A 23,675-nucleotide genomic window follows, 5' to 3' on the forward strand; every position below is an offset into this window, starting at 1 on the left:
CTTTCAGAGGCAGTAGTTCTGTATATCCTGATCTTGCAAAGGGCTGAGTAGCTTCATAAGATGGAGAGCACCTTCAAATCCACCTGAATTTAAGAGGTAATGGAAGGCATTCCGTACTTTGCAAGTACCTCCAGCGTCGTCATCATAATGAAGATTTCTATACTGCAACAGTGAAGAGTTTGCCACACAAAAAAGTCTTAAGTCTCATTAAACAGTGTCCATACACTTAACTATGAGTCTTCAGCCACTTTAATTCTGGCAGACGAATTAACTCTTAGCATATAGTATGTTATGATGGACTACTCAGTCATTTATTGTAGAATAATTGTCTTGCGACTGTCGGGAAATCAAAGCTATACCGGGGTTTACTCATATTCAGTTATGTTGGTGGCCCTACAAGAGCTACAGCTCTAATCTAAGCTACTAATTTCTAAGGAGAGAGGTATTTTACACTTAGTTTGTGTAAATCTTTCCATAACATCAATTCAGATCCTTGTGGGATGGCATGTATTGGTACTAGAGTACAATATTCACATGCAGCCATTAGCATGGATACAGCTAATCTGGACACTTACCAGCTTCAACAATAGCAGGTTTGTTACTAGAGCAGACTGAGAGCACCTTCAGCACTCTACTTGTGGTCCATAGTAGCTTCTCATAGGTATAGGTCCTCATTATGTTTACTAGAGCCTGGGGTCCACCACTGGCCAGAATAATCAACTGCAAAGGAAGTTTTATTTAGAGCTTAAGATGAAAGTTATGAAACCCAGTCTTTCCATGGTCATTCATTCAGTCTTCACATGCATGGGCAATAACCTGGATGGATAATGGCCATTCAATGGCCTCTAAGTGTTTGTTTCTTATACTCTAGGAGACAATGTTTGGCACCCTTGCTGAAGCAAATCTTTTCACCTCTAGATGTGGTTGGTCCCTACATGTGAAGGGAGAAGGTTCTTGATAAGTATCCGCCATGACGACACTAGTGTCATATCTGTCTGACAGCCCAGAGACAGACCGTTAATAGTGCATCTGCTCACGAAAAAGTTGGATGTATTCATTTACCTTGCTTTCTTGATTGCCATAAGCTAAAATCTGAAGGCAATCTGTTGTGATGGCCAAGAATTTAACATTTGTCTTGTTGAGCAAGGCAACCATTTTCTGCAGCCCACCAGCTAGACGGACAGCCATTTTGGCACCTTCCTGATGCAACAGGAGGTTGTGCAGAGTAGTTATAGCATAGAACAGCACGGAGTCCACTGGGGAACTAAAAAACAAAACAAAGGAAGTGAGCACCTACACCTATCAGTATTAAATACAGGTAAGTGTTGCAATGGTAGTCCACATACCCAAGCATTTTAACCAGAGCAGGAATGCCTCCTGATTTGAAGATGGCCAACAATCCTTCACGGTGATGTGAGAGGTTGTGTAGTGTACCTGCAGTGCAACGAGCTGTTTCCACATCATTTGTATTTTGCATGGTACGCACAATAGCAGATACCATTTGAGGAGAGCGCATGATAGCATGGCGGGAGGCTTCCTTTTTGGACAACTGATGAACCATAACCGCAGCCTTGTTCACCACCACCTATATAAAGTATGAAGCAAGCTTTTAGTTTTAGCTAGTCATTTTAATGACACTCTGCAAATCGGCTACATTAACCTAGAGCCTACACATGTACCTGGTCCTCATCATTCAACAATTTGGTCAGTTCTGGGATGGCACGAGTTGCAAGTTCTGCATCATCTTGATAATTTATCAAGTTAACAACAGCATGTTTTAACATCTGGGATGGCTCAGCCAGGCGCTGCACGTTAGTTGGATGAGCAGCATCGAACTGTGTGGAAGGTATCTGCATGCCTTCATCCAGTGTTTCAGGGAACATAGCTGCACGCACTCTCTGTGCTCTAGTCATTGCATATTGTCCATCAATGTCTGAAACAGAGGTAATAGACTTTGCTTAAGACTGGACAGAATAGAAAAGAAAGAGTAGGAAGTCTAACAAGACAAGGGACACCAATTAGTATTTAAATTTGTAGAATTAAGCAATCTTGAGTTTACTAGATGAGTGTCAGTTTGCAAGTCAAACAAACAATTTAATACAACAGAATGGAAATTTTCCTTACCAGCTACTTGTTCCTGGGTAAAGGACTGAGAGAACCCCTGTTCCCACTCATACAAAACTTGGGTGGTATCAACATCATCCTCTTCAGGATTCCCCTTGCCACTCAGAGAAGGAGCTGTTGTTGTGGCACCAGAGTGGATACCAGAGTCAAGATAGGATTGCTGCTGCCAGTGGCTGACTGCTGCTTTTCTATCGGGCTCCATTGCCATATCCAATTCCATCAAGTCAGCTGCAAGAAATCAGTGTTGAATATACAGACCACTTGTTTATTAGGCAAATTTTAGTCATAAGAAGATGCAGCGTGAATTGTTACAACTTTGTATTTAATTTGGAAAGAGCGGAGACAGTTGCTTCAGACTATGAGGTTTTAACTTTATGCCAGTTCAGTTAGCTCAAGACCCAAGCAGAACATTAAGCAGAAACAGGCAGCCCCAACAGAACTGGGCAATAGAACTCTTGGTGGTGCATCCAGGACGTATAGGGATTAATTCACCAGTCTTATGTCCTTTTTTGGGGGGAGGGGAAGGGAGAAGAGGAAGAAGGGACCTTGTTGGCACTTCTTGGACTGAGAAGAATGCATGTCTACAGGTTTATGTTCTTCCTAAAGAGCAGTTTTCCATGCACGAAATATTTAGCAGTAGATGGAACAGTTAGACAGTCCCAGAGGGATTAAATGGGAAGAAAAAAAAGAGCTAAAAGCTTAAGAAGCCCCCGCAATATTTGTCAGAGCCAAGCAAAGTTCAGTCTGTTAGATATACCTTGGGTTGCCATGTTCCTTGCTGGGCTCCCAGAACTATAGCCTGCAGAACTTCAGAAACCTTAACCAGAAAACAAAAAAACCACAAAAAAAAAGTCAAGAACTACAAACTTGCTAGCTTTGGTTAGTTTCCAGTAAGAGAAAGGAGTTCAAGTTATGGGATCAGCTTAGCATGTTAATGCTGTATCTCAGTCTACATGCAGTGGTTCTCAAACTTTTGTAGTGGTGACCCCCTTCAAGCAAGACAAGCCTGAGTGTGACCCTGCCCCCCCCATAATTTTTTTTTTTTAAATAGTTAATACTACTATAAATGCTGGAGGTGAAATGGGCTTTGAGGTGGAGGCTGACAGCTCACAACCCCCTGACGGGTCCCAACCCCCAGTTTGAGAACATACAGGTTTGGAGACACATCAAGCCTGTATACAATGCAGCCAATTACTCATTAGCAATCCCTCTCATCTAAGAATGATAACATCAGGGAATACACATCCAGGCTTTTGCTGGCAGTCTCAAAACATTTACTTTCTTAAAAATCCAAGAGGAAAAGCATGGAGGACAGACAGCATTGAAACCATTTTCTGCATTTCTCTATTCCTCAGCTATAAACTGGAACCAAATTAACATCATGCGGGGGGGAGGGGGGGCTGGGAAGTACTCAGACACCTTTCCAGCTCTGATCCTAGAGCCACTACGTGAGCCTTAACCTCTGATAAGGCTACAGACCTGGCAAATGCATAGACCCACTGTAAGCCATCATTATGCAAGGCTACCAGTGGCCCACTGGCCATCCTTCCCTGCCATTCCATGGGTGGAGAGAAGCCATTAACTGCATCCCTAGGCCACCCAGAGAATCCTCAACTGATCATTTAAGCCAAGTCTGAGTCTGCTTTGTGCCACTGGAGTAGCACACAGATTTAGGATTTATACTGCTCACTCCCCACCTCAATTTGGTTTGCTGTGAAAACAAGTTTGATAGTAGACAAGAAACTTGCATGAAAATTAAATGCTGAAGAATCACAAACTGGATGTTTAAATTCTCATTTTGAAGTCAGTCAAGACAATTCTTGATCTAGACCCCATAAATTCTAACGAGGCTTGAAACATTAAGCCCACCTATTCCCAAGGTCAAGAAGGGAGTGTTGACTGAAGATGAACTAGACACACAGGTAAAGTGCTCACTAGTTGAGTTTGGCATGGTAAAAATTTATGTAATATCTGCTTGTACTGCTCCATAATCCCCATTCCCCAGTTTAAAATTAGATTAGCTTCCCTACTTGACAGGCAGCCATCTATTCCTGAAGTGTATACAAACTTATTAGGTGGTCAATAACTGAATTCCTTCCCCCCCCCACCCCCCTAGAGAGCTTATTCATATGGGTAAAGCTACTTAGAACACTTCAGTTTGCCACAAGAGATAGGGCTGTCATTTCTCCTTGATATTAGAGGAGAATATTTCACTCTTCAATTTGGACCACCATCCAATAGTGAAAGATTAAAGCATGTCCAGACCTATTAATCTTAAATTCAGTTTAAATAAAAAAAAAAGTCAAGTCCACCCAGCCAGTTTTTTGGCTAAAAGAGATCTTTTACATTATATAAGTGAGGAAACCTTACATATGACCTCCTTTTATACTAGTAAAAAAAACCCCACACATGTAGATTAGCTCTTAAACAGCTGGTTACCAAAAAGTGATTACACTGAACATAGCACCAACTTTTCAAAAGAGCAATGCAATTCACAGGAACCATAAATGGAAGCCTACACCATGGGTTTCAACCTCTCTTTGAGACCCCCCTTCCAACATGCTACAGAACTCCACAGCCCGCCTGTGGAGTTCAACGACTGCTTTTCTGCATATAAAAGCCAGGGCCTGCACTGGGGAGTAGCAAGCTGGGCAACTGCCTGGGGCCCCATGCCAGAGGGGCCCCTGGGAATCTAAGCTGCTCAGGCTTTGGCTTCAGCCCCATGTGGTGGAGCTCAAGTCCTCAGCCCCATGTGGTGGAGCTTCAGCTTTCTAACCTGGGCCCCAGCGAGTCTAATGCTGGGGCACTGCTCGGTGGGCCCCCTCAGACCTGCTTGTGGCCCCCCAGACCCCTGGTTGAGAGCCACTAGTCTACACTACTCCTAAATTATTCAAAACTTCACCGGCTCCTGGAATTCCACCCTATTAACCTTGATGCAAGTAAACCATGTTTAGAACTTAATTTTAATACACTCTTGAAAGCATTTTGCTTTCAAGTATTCATTACTGCTAAGCACAGTGTGATTTATTTATGCCATTGGAAATACCTACATGAGCACTAAACCACCACACATTTTTCTTTCTTCTGAAAAACTGCTACATCTGTTTTGCATTTGGTGTGAAGATTGTATTTTAAAACTTCCCTGGACAACTGTTGCTAAAGTATTTTACAAAGATTGAATAAAGCTGAAGTGCATGCAAGAAAGCACCCACAAAAAGGTAGCTTCACAGCCTCTGCCTTCTGCCAGATCCCCCAGCCAAAGTAAAGCTTCTGTTACAGGAAGTCTACTGTTCTGATGTTGCATGGCATTTTGGTAGGTGTTCAGACTTATTTCCAAAAGACAAGAATAGAATCTAAAATACTAGTTAAGCCTGAATGACTAGTCCAGCAACAGTCTCATTTTCCATCTAATCAAGTTTAGTGTTGAAGCTTCAGAAATAGGAGAAGCTATATGTTAAAGTATCTGGAAAACGGACAAGCCTAATAAAATGTTTAGCATAGATCAGAGGTCTAAGTCAAACCATCTACAAGTAAACAATCAGAAAATATGTTCAAGATTTGAAAAACTGCTGGCAGATGTATTTAACCAGTCAAGAACACTAGTGATCAGCAGCTGCAGCATGTTGCGCCTGTTTTATTGAGGCAACTTATTACCTCTAAGCCTTTGACTACCAGGCAATGAGTCCCTACAATTTCATTTAACTAAGGAGTTAAAGATTCAGGAAAGCAAAAGCAAGATGGGTGGCTACAATGTAGAGTGCATGCTAGAATTTTATATTACATAAGCCTAGATAAATGTATAGTATAATTAAGTTAGTATGTATTTTGCTGATCACTTCTAAAGTTTAACTGCAAGAAATGAGAGCTAGTTAAGACTAGTTTTCTAGATGTGCCAGCAGCAAGGTGTTCTACCCAAGATCTTTAAGTTACTTTGTTGCAGATCTGTCCCAACTTCTTCCTCCTAAACATCTTTGTATCAGTAGATGAACTAGAATAGGTGAAAGAATATCACATGCTTGAAATTGTTACAGAATGGCATTTCTTCTGCCAAGATCAGATAACCTGCTCAGCCCAGAACTGTCCACCCTTCCTTAGTTTAAACTACAGTTAGAGGCAATAGGTCAGGCAGCAATAAGCCCTCTGCCCCCCAGTTCTGTTAAATTGACATGAATATTGCTGGTAGTTAGTATCTACAGCAGTTAGCATGAAGTGCTGAACTTGTTATAGAAAGACATTGTTGACAGCGTAGGTTACCCAAATAAACAATCCTCTGCCAATGGCCTAGTTACCACTCTGGCTTCTGCAAAGGAGTCCTTAATTAAACCTCTGAGATAGGACACAGTTCACCACCTCATGTATTGCTTTGGCATTGACTAAACTCTAGGCACTTTCCCCTGCAGAAGCACTGAAATGCTATTGTCCATCTTTTCCTAGAATGCATATCTACAAATGCTAAGCAGCATGGTAGGAGGAAGAGGCCTCTTAAGGGCACAGCCCAGTTGAGTTATCCCTGTGGAATTGGAACAGGGAGGTAGGATACCTTGATTTTACTACATAGTTCTGTTAGGGCACTGTTGCATGAAGAGTGCTTATTAAATGGCCAAATCAGTATCATGAACTAGTTACAGAAACCTGGTTTTGCTTTTTAGTATGGATAAGGCCTTAAAAGTTTGCCTCTGAGCAGTAGCATGTTGCCAGTCAGCAAGAAAGTTTTGAATTAGAAGCCCATCTTCCAAAAATCAGGGTGGATTAACCTTTACTATTGAAAATCTGAAATGCATAGACATGGAACAGTGATATTTCATTTAAACAAAGCAATGGATTCTTTCCCCCTACCCTTTGTCTTGTCCATTTAGATCAGGGGTGGCCAACCTGAGCAGAAGCCAGAATTTATCAATGTACATTGCCACAAAGTCACAGTAATACATCAGCTGCCCCCACCCACCAGCAGCCCCCACCAATCACCACTTCCCCTTCCCTCCCAATCAGCTGTTTTGTGGTGTGCAGGAGGCTGGGGGGGGTGGGGGGGAGCTAGGGCACAGCAGACTCAGGAGGAGGCAGGAAGTGGTGGAGTGGGGGTGGAGCTTGTGGCAGAGCCAGGGGTTGAGCAGTGAGCACCCCCCAGTACTTTGGAAAGTTGGCACCTGTAGCTCCTGCCCCAGAGTTGGTGCCTATACAAGGAGCCACAGGTTGGCCACCCCTGATTTAGATGAACAGCTCTGTGGCAGTTTGTAGCGTCTAGCACAATGAAGCCTCATTTTTGTTTGCCCCAGGCACTACTGTAAAAAAAAATTTTTTTTTTTTTTAAAAGCAAAAGAGACAGCAGCTGAATTAAAGCAGAAAGTGTTATTAGTGAGCTGAGTGAAAAATTCTACATACAAAAACTAATGGTAATGTTAGTATCTAGAATTTTGACGTCCTTTTTATACTATACCCCCTTTTAATTGTTTTGTTAAAAGTGAAGCCAGGAATTTTAACCCAGATTTTTAAAAAGGTATTTAGGCATTGCTAAGTTCAGAGTTGCAAACACCCAACTGATTTGAGAGACCTAAATCCCTAAGAAGAGGGCTTAAACTCCTAAATCAGTTACACACTGAAATAGCAGCAATGCCTAAATAACAAAATCTAGGCCTTTGTCCATCTTAACAAGACACTGAGGGTTACTGCATTTAGTGGAAGTTGAACTAGCAAGGGTGCTGACAGTTTGAGCATAAAGGTAAGGAAGATCAGACCTGCAGTTTGAATAGTTAAATGCTTGAGTTTTAGCTATATCCATCCTACAGTCTAGGCAGTGATTTAGTCTTTTCTGTTTTAGTTAGTGTTCCGTTTTAGAAAAAAAACTTCAAGTCCTTGCTATCTACTAAATTGCATGATGGTTTTGCTCTATTTTGACTGCTCTACAAGACAGCCATTTCAACTATGGAAGTTCCCTCCATTCTTATGAATCCTTAATACAGCTCTACATACCACACTGCTGTTAAATAAATAGTCTTTGCTTCCAAGTTTCAGCCATACAGGACCAACATAAATGGTCTGTGACTCAGTTGTCTGAACTAGTTACTGTGCATTCTTTATACATCCAATTATGAAAATATTTTCTAGCAACCCGAATTGCTATGTAAAATTTAGAGGGAAGTGGCATGCATTCCTATGCTGAGTGTAGAGAATCACCACAACTGAAGCTGAACGAGTCAATCTGTTTTGAATGCTTCCACAGGTAAAGAGTTATTCCTGGTTACTTCTTCCTCTATTTTCCTCTGGTATTTTAGTGACCAGTGAATCAATCCTACAAGTTGCCATTCTACATCAAGAGAGTCAGGACTGCTATGGATCCCATTTGGGCAGCAGATGCTCCCACCAGCTACTTCAAACCTAATGTCCATTCATATCAGATGCCACTGAGTACACTCATTTCACTGTTTCGTGGCAAATGAAGCTCAGCGGTATGTACAAAGTTTTAGCGCTCAAAAACTTTCAACATTTCCTACTAATAGCTAGTGTCATGTTCAAGTTTAACACTAGCACACAGGCAAGCTCTTTAGTAACTCTTCCCAATAATCTTATCATATTCCAAGTGCTGAATATTCACAAGTTCTAGTTTTTCAAGTGTGATGTTCTGTTGGTTGTCCAAAGTAGTATGTTCCACCAGGAGTTACAGGACATTGATTCACAAACCTTTTTCAAGAAAGCCTTTGATTAACATTAGGGTGGCGAGACTTCAGTTTCATTTATTTCCTTGATGAGACTATATTTCTCAGTCTGAGCAATGAAAGGACCAGTCAGTTTTACTTTGTGACTACCGGAGACATATGCATACCATTCTCACACTACAGGGTTTCCTAGGATGTGCCACACCTTGAAAGCTCTAAGCTCTCCTTCCCTTGTGCAATACCCCTGTTTATATTCCATGTAAGCAATTCCTTTAGTCTAGAATATTCAGTGTACTTCTAGCTGTCCTTAATACCATGTAATGTGTAAAGGCATTTTTAAGCTTACCAAAAAAAAAGTTCTGATCAGAAGGTAGTATAGGAGTGGGTAAACTATGACCTGTAGGCCAGATCTGGCCTGCCAACTGTTTTAAGCTGGCCCTTGAGCTCCCACTGGGGAGTGGAGTCTGGGGCTTGCCCTGCTCAGGGTCAGGGGTCACTCCATTCAGCTCCTGGAAGCTGTGGCATGGTGTTGCCACCCCACCCCACAGCACTCCAGCCTGGGAGTAGGGTTGGGGGCTGCTCCACACAGCTCCCAGAAGCAGTGGCACAGCCCCCCCTCCAGTGCTCCAACAGGAGCTACAGGGGCAGTGCCTGCAGACACGACAGTGTGGAGAACCACCTGCCCATGTCTCCGCATAGAAGGAACATGCTGCTGCTTCTGAGAGCTGCTGGAGGTAAGTGCCGCCCAGAGCCTGCACACCTGAGCCTCTCCATGCCCTAACCCCCTTGCCCCAGCCCTGATCCTCTTCCTGCCCTCTGAACCTCTTGATCCTAGCCTGGAGCACCCTCCTACACCCCAAACCCCTCATCCCTAGCTCCACTCCACAGCCTACACTGAGCCCAGCCCTGAGGACCCTCCTGCACCCCCAAAGCTGCACCCCCAGCTGGAGCTCTCACCCCCCTGCACCCTACTCCCCAGCCTGGAGTCCCCTCCCACACTCTGAACTCGTCATTTCTGGCCCCACCATGGAGCCTGCACCCCCAACCAGAGCCCTCACTCCCTCCTGCACCCCAACCCCTGATCTACACTATGGACAAGGCTCCTGCAGCTGGGCTTGTTCTACTGCTGTTCTAAATAGTCTTGTTTTCTGACAGTCTTAATTAAATAGTTAAGGATGTGGCACCCAGACAAGCCCTTTATTTTGGGACAGTATGAGTCAGTGGTAAGTCTTGGGTCTTAGTTTATTAAGGCAAAATACTAACCCCTTTCTCAGCCAATAAGGGATCATACCTTTCTTTTGTATTGGAGAAATATATCAACTCAGACACTTCTGAGCATAATATTGTTTCCAGTTGGTGCGTACTTGGGTCCTGTAACGGTAATACACATCTACAGAACTCAAAATCAAAGATCAGCAGGGCATTCCCTGATAAATAGGGAAAATGGGAGTTGCAAAATCAACAGTTCCTACCATATTTAATCTTTCATTCAAAAAGTGGTGAGCCCTTATGGCTGCAAGGAGGGCACTCAAAATAGAGCTGCTCTGGTGCCTTGAGGCAGGCACGCAGCCAGCACCACTCACTACTTTGACCTTGTTTCGTGCTGCCGCTGCAAGCAGTCAGTATCACTGCAGTGGCTCAACCATCTAAGTAGTGAAGGCAAATAACTGGGTCCTTCTTGGTGGAAGGGCCCCATAAAAAAAACAAAACATCAACTTCAGAGCAGGAAGGAGGCTCTGGAAACAGAAGAAACCAAGCTTCCCATAAATGGAGGTGGAAGATCTTATCCAGAGATTGATCCAAAAATGGAACCCCAAGTAGGATCCAGGGACTGCTTTCTGGTAGCAGCTGATCTCTTCTCCTGCAGTCAGAAAACTGATCAACTAGAAACATGTCAGTGACCCACCATTATTCAGTGTATTGCATTTTTGGGGTGTGTGGTTGATTTATACAGGGGGAATAAAGCCTTGGTAGTTGTAATTCATGGTAAGTAGGCTTAGTTCTGCTAATTCCAATCTAAGTTGCTTTGTCTTCCTAAATGCAACTTCACTGACAAACTGCTGTTGACTGGTCAATGTGAGGCTACATCTTACTTTGTGTATTAGTGGTGTTGCCTCTCACTAGCTAGAAAGAGCTGAAATCAAGGGCACTCATATCAAACTGTCAAAACCCTTACATTGTAAAAAGGTTTTCCAAAGTCCTAAAGCCAATAGACTTGTTCCCAAGTATGCTGTACTGCAGCTGGGAGTGAGCCTCCAAGCATAGGTAGATGTCATGCTCGCTCTGCTCAAGCTAGCATGCTAAAGTAGTAGCAGTGTGGAGGTTGCTTAGATCCAGGAGACTGGGTGAGCTTGAGAGCCCCAGCTGTAAGTGTCCACGCAGCTATCTTTAGCACACTAGCTGGAGCTGAGCAAGCAAGAATCTGTCTACCCAGGCTGGGAGGCTTGCTCCCAGCTGCAAAGTGGTCATACCCTAAAGCATGCATAGTCAGTAGACCCCCAGATGCTTTAAAACAGACCCTGAAATTTTTACTTGCTGTTTTTTATTTTCTCAGGTCCTTGGCCAAAAAATTATATGACTACGCCTGCCATAAAGGAAAAAGACTTGTATCCTTAATGTTTATGATGCAGTGTTAATAAAACTACTTCTTGCATTAGAAATCTGGATGTACCCAGTACCTCCCATGTAAAACTCCATGGCTGTCTTGAGTTAGTAGGTTTGTGACTTCACAAGTCAAAAGGGGGAATGACTTTTTTTGTGGGGGGGGGAGGGGGCTTCAGAGGTGGTCTCAGAGGCTAGAATTGAAAGGGCAGGAGGACTGAGTAGGTACAAAAAAATCTTACTATCTCAGGGGTGGGCAAACTTTTTGCCCTGAGGTCCACATCCGGGAATAGAAACTGCATGGCGGACCATGAATGCTCACAAAATTGGGGTTGGGGTGTGGCCAGAAATGAGTTCAGGGCATGGAGGGGGACTCCAGGCGACAGTGCAGGCTTTGGGATGGGACTGAGGGGTTTGGAAGGTGGGGCGGGGGGGGATCAGCGGTTCAGAGGGCAGGAAGGGGATTGGGGTGGGGTAGGGGAGAGGCTTGGGGTGCAGCCTCCAGCTGATGCTTACCTCAAGCAGTGGCACATCTCTTCTCTGGCTTTTATGTGGAGGCGCAGCCAGGCAGCTCTGCACGCTGCCCTGTCTGCAGGCACTGCTCCTGCAGCTCCCATTGGAGCACCGGAGAGGGGCCATGCCACTGCTTCTGGGAGCCGTGTGGAGCAGCCCCCCCAACCCTACTCCCTGGCTGGAGCACTGGGGGGTAGGAGAGGGCAGCACCATGCTGTGGCTTCTGGGAGCTGCATGGAGTGACCCCTGACCCTGAGCAGGGCAACAAGCCCGAGAAGCTGCTCAAGCACTACAGTTTGCCCACCCTGGTATAGATCCTACCCATGCTAGAACAGCTAGGAGCTCTGTAGATTTCCCTAGTACAGACAAGGTTGGGGGGGAAGCAGGGAGTCACAATGAAGGAAGAATCAAGGTTTAAGGCAGAGCAAGTAGTGTATTCTAGCCAAATGGCTGAAGTACACAAAGTTCTTAGTAAGACAGTAACCAAGTCAAATTTTGAATTACTTGCCATTCTTTGCCAGTACTGGCTGCTTAAGTACCTAAAACATAATTCCATAAAAAATCCCGTCACTGAAACTGCAAAATTCACCCACAACTCAGTTGAGCATGTGTTTAACTAAGGAAAAAAGCAATCAAACTCTTAATTAAAATGGTCAAGTATTCCGTTCTCCAGCAAGGAATTTCAGGCATGAGTTTTTAGCCATTAGTTTCAGTAGTTATTACTGACAGCCTCTCCTTTTGCATTGTAAGGACAGTAAGACAAATTAGCGTTTGAGATACTCCCACGTTGAATACAGACTTCTTTAAGGGAGTAGTAGCACCAACCCATCTCAGCTACTAAGATTCAGAAGAAATGTACTTGGAATTAGGATAACAAACTCAGTTACCAAAAGCCAAATACAGGGGAAATATGGAAAGATGCAGGATTATTTGTGGTGCTCTCCAAGTATCTTTAGTTCTTGTTCTGAACCAAAATACAAAACAATCTACTGCTCTAGCTTAGAAGTCCTACAGATACCTGTTCAACAGTCCATTGCCTACATATAGCTGGCTCCAAGAGAAAGGACAATACTTTAACACTGCTACTTAGGCTAGTGCACTGAAGTCATTGCAGTAGCCTTTATAAACTTAATACCTTTCTTTTAGAGGTTAAGATTAGCAGTTTCTTCACTCACAAAACCAGCTATCTGAAGGGTCACTTGCAACTAGAACTGCAGGTGCTTCCATAAGCTTGAGAGACTATGAAACTAGGGTGGATAAGAGTCAGACTGTAAAATGGGAAGTACAAAACATTTTAGTTTCCTAATTAGAGTTTCAGATTTTAAAAAGATTTTCTATTAAGAAGTTTCACACTTAATACTTATCTATGCCTGAAGCCAATTCCAGGGCATCAATATGCTTATTGGGAAACCACTACAAAACTCAAACACCATGCAAAGCCACCTTCTAAAGTATTGAATTTCAAGAAGAAAAGACACTGACTAGGCTATACAAAGTTTGCTGTTTGAAGGTAATGGGACTTCTGCTCCTAAGTCACTTAGGTGACTGAAAAATCCCATCTGATCCTAAAAGTTAAGTTCCTATTTTTGAAAATTATGGCCTAGATACTGAAAGTCTAAATATCTTTTCATTACCATCACTGAAACAAGTTTGACAGATTTTCCTGTAGGAAAAAATTTACACAAAACACAGTTTTAGCCACCACTGCTGCACATGTGATTATTCCCTTTTAAGTCAATAGGACTGCTGATACAAGACTTACATTCCTACTGAAATGTGTCCACTATCAGTACCATCAACTCTGTTGCCTTCTCAGTTTTGTAAGATTCAAATAAAAATACCTCAACAGTGGTGGCATTTAAAAATACAGAGGTTTACAGTTTAGTTCATTAGAACTGTAATAGCACACGTTTTTCACCTGTTGGTTTTAATCCCATCCAATTTCAGTCAATTCACCCGGACCTTTGCATTGTACACTAACTCCTGAGTTGCAGACCATTAAGTGAAATGGAACAGTTTGTTGTGTTGGTTGCTTATAAAATTTCAAGTAGTAAGACTGGTCTTCCTCCACTACAGTTATCCTACTGGAGACTTGTACATCTGGAATAACTGCAAAGTAGTAGTGTCACCACATGACCACTTTATAGTATTTCATAAAGTTGGGAAAGTACTTTCAGTTTAAAGTCAGCATGATACATTACAAGGACATTTGATGCCAATGATTGGAAGGAAAGCCATTAAGCCAGCTAATACGTGAACATTCTGATCCTGCCAATGCCTAATGCAGCGTCAGATTTGGTTGCTGGACTACACTAGAAGTATTTAAGAGGCAGCTATCCAAAAACTGACTTGGTACAAGCTAGTCAATACATAGCTTAAAAGCAGACTTCATAATCAAGTTTATGTAACCGATTGGTACTGAAAGCAGTTTTCTACCAGTAATATCTAGTTCTTTAATTTTGCAGATTAACATTTTTTGTCATTCTAGATTCACACTGAATATATGACTACTTGAGGTCAATACCAACTCCCTGAAATCAAAGAACATACATATAGGCTTGAGAAAACCCAGTCTGAAGCTTTGCAAGAGAAGGGGGTATTGATAGCTACATTTCCTCTAGAACTTTTGCCTCACACATTTGAAGTTAAGCTTCTAATTATCCAAGAGCTCAATTTCCAGTTCTGCATCTGTATTAACAGAAGTCAGTCATTCCATAGGTTTCTCCCATAGTTATTTGGGCAGAATGAGAATTGTAATCAAGTCTGATAAAATGCAGTTCCCATTTTAATTAGTATACTTCGCATTTATCAGAAACATTTCACTGCTGTTTGAAGCCACTAACAACAGACTTTTCTACACTGCACGGAACCGAACTCCCACTGGAAAATGGCTTGCTGTCACACTAACAGTTCAGGCTTCCAAGTCCTTGCTTCTCCTCTGAATATGTGGAAGAGATCTATTAATGGAGAAATTCAGAACAAAACTCTCCTCCCTACCCCAAAAAGGGTCTCTGATGTGGTGTCCACAACATTGCAAATAAAACTCGTTTAAAGCTGCCATCATCCCAGCAATCTAAAAACTAAAATTGTAAAGTCAGATTTTACAATTAACATAATTCCAATTCTTGTTCACATATTTTTGTTACCTAATCTTAGCAACTACAGCAACAGCACAAGAGTGCTTTGCTTCATCAAGAAAACTGGGTTACTCCCATCCACAAGACAGTCTTTAAAGCCATAATTAAATCCTGCTACAGTAGCCTTAACTACATTTTCTAAAACTGGATTAGCTGTACTATGAAAATTTAGAGGGTCTTCCAAGCAGGTTCATAAACGAGTATGGCCCTTTGCAGATCATTGTAGTTTAAAAAAAAAAAGCATGGTCCACAAAGAGGTGAAAACAGAACAGCATGGTTGCTGTATGTTAAAGCTGCATCTCTTCTGCCCCCTTCAATTATGCTTAATATTTTCCAGTAAATCAAGATAAAAGGTATCTGACAAGCAGAAGCCTCGAGATTCTGCAGGTTGCCTTCAGAGTGGTGTTATACTTCAAAATGTGTCTAGAAACTGCATCATGGAAGGTTTGTGTAACTTGACCACATTTTCTTTAGGAGTTACCAAGACAAAGACTGACCATAACATTGCACTTGTTATGCACCATTCAAGCCAAGTCAGTATTACAGGGCTAGAAGATGTCTGCCAGATATTTTTATCTACCTTTGGTTAGTAAGCAAGTAAAGGTGGTGTCCTTCCAGTGTAGCAAGGTCCAGAGACAACATCTTGGTGATGAAGGCAGACCCACGCTCAGCTACTGAGATTGCCACTAACAAGTTATTCCTGGATTCCCCTTTCACATCAGCCTCTGGCTCCAAAGGTACAAAACTCCCTCTACAGACTACCCAGCTGTCACTAAGTAGTTGTCTTTTACCCCACTTGCTTAGTGTGAAGTCAAGATGCAGATACTCTACCACTTTGTCAGCCTCCTCTTTTGGCTCCTTCTCCCAGTGTGGAGCAATCATGGCCACAGCCTGGGGAAAGCTATAGACAGCACCAATAGCAGGCAATAAACATGTAATTTTAGGTACATGAACAGTCTTGTTAACTTGTAGTAGTTTGCCAAAGCAATAAGCAGCAGCACTGAAAGTGCTTGCAGACGTCAAGGAAACACTATAAAGTTCTCAATTGGAAGATGGATACTCATGAGGGTCAGCTTTCCACTTTCAAGGGGATTTTTACCAAGCTCTGCAATATCGGAACTGTAAACATGGTAACCAATTTTACAACCTACATATGGGCATCTATATGCCAGCCCCAGATGATACAATTGCCTAGAACTTGTGACCAGCTATTGAGGCAGATTCTAATCTGAAGTGTGCAGGTTAGTTGATATTTCCAGATACACCATAGTAATGCACATGATGCAGCCAAAATCAGGTTGAGGTGCTTTATTATTGTGTAGTTTGCTTCTTAGTTTATGAAACTGAATTTAGTAACAGTGCTTTCTGACATTACTATATACTTTAGCAACTTGAATAAACTGTTATCAGCAACCAAACATACTGTGGGCTTGTCTTCACTACCAGGGAGATCTATGCTGCTGCAATTAATGCAGCAGGTCTCAATTTAGTGGGTCTAGTGAAGACCTGCTAAAACAGCAGAGCGCTCTCCAGTTGACTCCAGCTCTTGGAGAAGAGTAAGGTAAGTTGACTGGAGAGTGCAATTAAACAGCACAGTGAAGACACCAGGATAAGTGAACCTAAGCTAGGTCAATTCAAGCTACATTAGTCACATAGCTGGAATAGTGTAACTTAGATCAACTTACCCTGGTAAGTAAGACAAGTCCTATGGTTGCACCCCCACTGTTCTAACATGTTCACAGTTCCAGCTACTTTAACTATTGTGGGAATGGTTTATGCCATATATTGTGAAGCCTTTGCTTTTATGCCTGCCCTCCAAAAACCCTCAACCAAGAATTTAACAACTTTGAGGTTAATTACATGTACCGTATATACTTGTTCATTAGCCTGTTCATTTATTAGCCAACCCCCCCGATGGATAGGTAAAAATAGTAAAAACTGTGTGACCCTTTTATAAGCCAACCCTATATTTCAGGGGTTGGCAAACTTTGGCTCCCGGCCCATCAGGGTAAGCCACTAGAGGGTTGGGGCGTTTTGTTTACCTGGAGTGTCTGCAGGCATGGAGGCTTATGAACGAGTATATATGGTAATTTTGCTTACTGTGGTAAAGGTCTCACAGTACTGAGCAGTAATCCCTTAAAGTTTGAATCAATTTAAGTTTGATGCTCCAGTCACTGAAGCATCACCACATATACAAAGACCAAATTTAAGACATTCCAGACCTAAGACTAGACATCCATGCCAAGAGTTGTGCCTAAATTGCCATGTATAGGAGAAAACATTTAACAAGGCTTTGTACACAGAACTTTATGCTTTATAAAGAAAGGTCTACTTTCTCTCAACACCTCTATACCTAGGTCCTCATCCGTAAAGCAGCTCACCACTTTAATACCTTGCACCAAAGCCCTGCTGCAGCACTTCTGCATAACAAGTCTATAACCTCTCAATCCTATGAGAGGATCCAAGGCAGAACTGAACTACACTATTTAAAAGTAGTTAATGTTTCCCATTAGTCTCAGCAGCTTAAAATTGAAGAAATTAAGCAGTTATAAACTTTATATATAGACTAAATGAAACACCAGAACACTCAGAAATCGTACAGCTAGAGCAGCCACTGCTCGGTCAGTCTGATTCCATGAATGGAATAATCTGGAAATATAAGCACTCTTGTAAAACTTACTTCAGTACTTTACAAAGTCACAAGGAGGCAATCTGGACATTGGTGAAGTTTGACACTACAATAACGAAAGGAAATTTGAACACCATCTTTCATTTAACCTAGTCAGTTTACTTTTAGTATTTGCATATCTTGATGTGCGATGTTTAGATTTTTGGCCACTTGATGGCACCTGTATTGTTGCTAAATCAATGAGAAATATATAAAGATGTACAAGAACTAGAGTTCAAATGTTCCCTTAGACGTCTATACATGTTCTGGGACAGTACTCCAATATAGCAAACAACCTCTTCTTGTAACACCTAGCTCTATTTTAATCTTCTGTTGATAAAAGTGTGCCCTGAGTGTATGTGATGGGTACATTTTATATTTAATAATTCATGCTAAATTTAATAGCATTAACAAATTTCTTCCATTTTGATTCACATTTTCAACACGAATATAGTGACTGTTTAAAACAAAAATCTACCTAGACAGACCTGTTCTAATGTTAGTTTGGTCAGGGAACTGCCTATCATTCAGTACAGTATGATAGAGAATGTAGTGACAATGCTCCATCTGAAACAATACGTACTTAGTCCCATTTTATTCATAATTTCCTGAAACAGACTGAAGCTGTTTCAGAGTTTAGTTTTGTGTCAGTGACACTGTGGAGTGCAGTCTGTGCCCAGTAGGAAGCAACAGTGTCTAGTCTACTTGGCTGTTAATTCAATTTACTTCATTCTCTTGCTTTGCTTGGGAGACATTAATGTAGACTCAAAGGCACAGTTTTACCAAGCTACCATGGATTTTTCATCTAGTCACACTGTACTATGTTAAATAAGTTTAGTACATCACACAAGACAATTTTTGAACTATCCCTATCAACTTCTAAATCAGAGTCACATTATTTTGGTTATGATCAGTGTTATAACCACTATTCCCTTTAAGTGAATCAATTTTTCTAGTCAGTGCACCACCAGAGACAAAAAAGGCAGAAGAACGTTAACGCTGCATGAATCACTCATGAAAGCAGATCAACTGGTTTTGAACCTCTGACATAGAAGTTAGTTTAATTGGGAGTTTATTTTGAAAAAGTCTGAAGCAGAATGCGTAGCAGGTACTGGAAATACTGATTTTGCAGGCTTTGATAATGCTGTGAATTATTAAAGAATAGCAGTATCAGGATGTGGCAAAACTTATAAAATCTAATCTATTTAGGTAGCAGTATACTAAGAATTTGATTTTGAAGGCAATGTCTAGCCAGACCAGCATTGCAAGAAATGCACAAGTTTAAAAGGAGAAGCAGTTTGCCTCACCCATCCTTTATTAGGACAATTGTTTCACTTGATAAAACTGTGCACTAGCCCAGGGCAGCAGGCAATTAGAATTTTGTAAGACGAGTTAATTTGCAAATGACAGCATTTATCACACTAAAATTTACAAATCTTACCTAGATTTTCAGTTATACACCAATAAGCACAAAGTTTAAAAAAATTAACTAGAACAGCAGAAGTAAATGCAAATCTTGAGTTCTGTAAAAGGCACCACTTGCAAAAAGCTTACTTTACATGCCTTAATAAAACAGAAATAGGGTCTTAAAGCTTCTGGTCTTGAACTGAGGCCATGAGAAATACATGAAGTCATTCTGGATTTCCTGACTACAATAATTTACATTCTAATTAAGTCAAGAAGCACATGTTACTACAGTTTACTGCAGTGTCACAGCAACCCCTGTATTAGCCTAAACTATAGTAAACTGTATCAGCATGGACAACTTTATACTTATCGCTGTGTCTGCACTCGCATTATGATTTCTTCTGGCTTTACTGACCATATTAAGAATTTGTTGTTGGATAAAACTTGGTAGAGCCCTATCAGTGAATTTTATTAGATGAGCAGTCAGACTCCTAGTTATAACATTGAAAAAGCATAAACTTAATTTTTTTGTAGGTAGAAACTGGTGTAAAGACATTACCGCACGTGGGCCAGCTGCCTTACATATGAATTGGCATTTTAGAATTAGGTACTGCCCATGTCCACTCCCCCCCTGCTCCTCCCAAAAAAACCCACACTATCTTGGACTCTTTGATGGATGTTTTTCTCCCTTTCATTAATTTGAATCATTTCATACAGTCAATCCTATGTTTAAAGAAAAACTGTTAGGTCTGAAGCTTAAATTTCAGAAAATCTAACCCAGAAAGACTACACTACACACATCAGACCAAGTGGGTCTTCACCCACGAAAGCTTATGCTCCAATACATCTGTCAGTCTACAAGGTGCCACAAGTACTCCTTTTCTTTTTGCGGATACAGACTAACACGGCTGCTACTCTGAAACAGGACTCTTTGCTTTTATAGATCCAGACTAACACAGCTACCCCTCTGATACCAGAAAGACTGCTATATGTAATCACTGCAACAATCACTTTAGCATTATGCTAGTACATGCTAACTCCAGTTTTTGTTGCACAAGAGTTGAAGTCATAAACTGTATGAAGTTTTTAGAATTTTAGTTTTAAGGTGTAACAGATACGAGTTACAATTAAACTGACAGGGTGCTTTTAACTTGCGGGTCAAGCCTTACCTTGTATTAAATCTTGTGTTACATCTTTACTTAAGCTTTTTGTCTCATTCTAGAGGCCATTTTCTATCCCGCCCTTTCCTGAGAGGGCGAAAATCCTATGTGAAATTCCTCAAACTACAACCCATTTACACCAAGAGGATCAGCTTAAAGACTCAAGCCTCTTCACTATTAAATTTTGAAGACTGCTTGAATAAAAACAGCAAAGTCAAACACTGGCCTCCTACATTTAAGAAAATAGTTTGCATTTACAGTACATACACTTGATGTATACAATAACGAAATTAAGTTCGTGCAGTTCAGCTCTTAAAGCCACATTTTTTATTTTCAAACAGTGCCACCACCCAGAAGCTGCTATTGATGTTAATGGGATTTGCAGACTAGTACTTTTGGAAGATAAGTCACATATTTTTGTGAAGCTTGGCCTATTTAAAATTATAGCACATTTTACCACATTGAAGACAGGTAACCAGAACAAATAAACATCTTAAATTCAGTCAAGGCTTTTAGCGGTCAATTGGACTTTGCATGCCAAGTTATATAAAAGTGATAAACCCTAACACAGAAAAGTACACATCTTGCAATAACTTTTTAAGATTAGAGGAAGTTCTCTGGTTCATTCTGGTCACTTTCTAAACAGAGTCTACTATACTCTCATCTACTATACTCTCATAAACAAAGCTCCCAATTTTACTAAAACCCCTCCTTGATTTCCTTCCACTGGCTCAGCATACCAGCCCAGCCTCTTTCCATTCACCACTTGCATGCATACTTTGGGGGAGGGGAGGACCACAGATGTCTGGAAGATAGAGAGTACCAAAACGAGAGAGTCCTTCCATACAGAAGAGCTCAAGAAAATACAGCTAAAAGATTAAAAAAGTGTTGCTATCCCCCCCACCCCACCCCCAAGAAACCCACAACCCATAAGCAGTTATCACAGCATACAGGTGCTGTAGAATTTCCTCCAAAAATCATACTGAAATCCACTTCTTCCCTAAAGACACATTTAGAAAAACTGCAAGTGCTTTTTTTTTTTTAAACTAAATCAAGTTTCTTTTAATGAAAGAGCCAAGACCAGGTGAAATTTTGTTTTTTAAGCCTAGCTGTCCCAAGAATGACCAACGTTTTAAATAAATCCTAACTCAGACATCAGTTTGGGCAAAAGACAACCTGGAAAAGCCCAAAGCTCTGAACAGGAAAGATGCCTGAGCGTTTAGAAGTTTCATATAAGCCAAGAGGAACAGTAGAATTGGTCCATGGACCACCTCCCCTCCGAAGAATCAGCTCTGCAGGCGAACCCCCACAACACACTGCATATTCTGAAGTGGCCCAGTGCAAAACCAGCAAGTTTTCCTCCCCACGTAGGAGAGCCCCAAGCCGCCTAGCTCGTTCTTTAACGAGACTCCAGCTACTTGGGGTGTTTTAAACTCGCTTTGGTTACACCCAGCTCCGGAGCAGCTTGAACTCAAGACACCCAGCAGCGGCACAGATACGAACAGGAGCCTCTCCTGCAAAACACACATGCAGCTGAGACAAAAGCCCACAATGCAACAGATAACAGCCCCTGCAGTTAAGCAGCAGATTAGTTATTGGATAATTACACAGTACAAACAAACCCGAACCCGCGGCCCGCCCCCCCTCCTGCTATCGGAGCCGCGCTCGAAAGCCTGCCAGCGCCTCCCCAAATCGGCCCGACACTGCTCCAAGCCCGGCTGGAACCCACAGGCTCGGCTACGAGCCTCCCACCCCAAAGCCGGGGTGCAGGAAACTCGCCTCGCCCCGCCACAGGCAGGGCCCCGGCAGCCTCCCACAGCCCGGCACCAGCCACCCGAGAGGCGCCTCGGAGCCGCAGCTGCCGCCGCCTGCCTCCCCAGCCACGCAACTGTCCGGACCGTCCAAATCAAGAGCCCCCGCGTCCGAGCGGCTCCCCACCCAGGCAGCGCTCCCTTGCCGCCCCCGGGGGCCGGCAGCCCTCCGTCCCAGGGCCGGGCCCAGCGCGAAACCTCCACCCCCGCCCCCCCGGCTCCCGCCCCCCCGGCGGGCGCCCCCCACCCCCGCGACCAGCGCCCCCGCCGGGCTGGGAGCAAACCCAGTGCCGCCGCCGGCGGGGAGGAAGCGGGAATTCAGCAGAAAGCGCCACTGACACTGCGGGGAGGCAAGAGCGCAGGGTTCCCCCAGCCCCGGTCTCCGGCCGCTGCCTGCGGCTCCGTCGGTCCGCGCCGGGCGCTTCCCCTGCCGCTGCTCTGCCGCCGAACCGAGTGAGAGGCTTAAAATGGCGTCGCTCGCAAGGAGGTTCTTATAGGCAAGCCAAGGCTCGGCTGTATCCTGCCGCCGCTGCCGGGCTCGGCGCGCAGCATTCCACAGGCACCCAGCGCCAGGGCAGGGGGAGGAGAAATAGTGCCCGGCTCCCGGGGCGGAGGGAGACGAAGGGCAGCTGTGCGCCGCCCGCGGCGGGTCGCTGGCCCCTGCGGAGGGCGCTGGGGGGAGGCGAGTGGAGTTGCAGGGCAGAGGGAGTGAGGGGGAAGCCTGGGGCCACAGCGGGGGGCGCTGTGGAGAACAAGGCAGGATGGGAGCAGTGATCCAGCAGCTAGGGAGGTGTGATGAGGCCGGGGTGGGGGCGGCGGAGACACCTCACTCTGGAGGTTGGGAGCGGGACTGGTTCCTTCCTGCCTGGGGAGAGAAGTTGCTGCCGGGGGGTGGGGGAGCAGCCGTGTGGTGTTGTTCTTAAAGGGGCAGTAACTCCTTGGCAAGCGATCTGGATCCCCTCACTCCTCCCCCCCCCCATAACAAATTTAGGATTTGCGAGCTGGGGTGAGGGGGGGGGCTTCACATGCAACCATAGAAAGTGGTGTAGTGTTTCCCAAATGCTTGTTGTGGAGACCAGTGCCAATAATAATCCCTCCGCTCCTTTGCGTTTCCGGCAGCACTGAAAACTTTCTGATTTACAACAGACAGAACTAATAGTTTCAGAGAAAGGCTTGCAAAAAAAGGCGGTGACACCCCCCCCCCCCCCCCGTCCGCACACACTTTGCCCTGGTGGAGGTACAGGGTGCCCTGCTTTCCTGTCCGCCACTCCTTTAAACAATTAGTGGCAGTGAGTTCTGGGGAAGGTGGTTATGAGACGCATTCACGTAGGCGGAAACGCGTTCTGCAATTCCTTTATAAATATTTGTCAGGAAGCAGTTGCCAAAGAAAGTATCATAGTTATGCAATGGTTTTTGTGGGCGAAAACTCGGATTTTTCGCCTTCTGAAGGAGTTTTAAAAACAGGAAAATATTATGACTTACACAAGCTTTTCCACTGCATGCAGGATCACTCAAATAAATTTGTCAGTCTCTGAGGTGCCACAAGTACTCCTCGTTGTTTTTCCTGATCCAGCTACCACTCGGCGATCTTGCACATGTATTTC

General features: G+C 43.3%; 1 protein-coding gene across 1 annotated transcript in view; it reads right to left on the reverse strand.

The window, feature by feature from the left end:
- CTNNB1 (catenin beta 1) overlaps window positions 1-22,566 on the reverse strand; it is a 31,043-nt gene extending 8,477 nt beyond the window's left edge. Inside the window, exons 1-7 of the mRNA XM_084620600.1 lie at window positions 22,411-22,566; window positions 2,882-2,941; window positions 2,125-2,352; window positions 1,680-1,933; window positions 1,347-1,585; window positions 1,063-1,264; window positions 576-720 (exon numbers count right to left, since the gene is read on the reverse strand). Coding sequence (XP_084476726.1) covers window positions 576-720; window positions 1,063-1,264; window positions 1,347-1,585; window positions 1,680-1,933; window positions 2,125-2,352; window positions 2,882-2,894 — 1,081 coding nt within the window. The 5' untranslated portion in view covers window positions 2,895-2,941; window positions 22,411-22,566. The remainder of the gene's footprint in view (window positions 1-575; window positions 721-1,062; window positions 1,265-1,346; window positions 1,586-1,679; window positions 1,934-2,124; window positions 2,353-2,881; window positions 2,942-22,410) is intronic.
- Between the last annotated feature and the right edge of the window lie 1,109 nt (window positions 22,567-23,675).

Source organism: Lepidochelys olivacea, assembly GCF_965140295.1.
Source record: "Lepidochelys olivacea isolate rLepOli2 genome assembly, chromosome: 2".
Lineage (NCBI taxonomy): Eukaryota > Metazoa > Chordata > Testudines > Cheloniidae > Lepidochelys > Lepidochelys olivacea.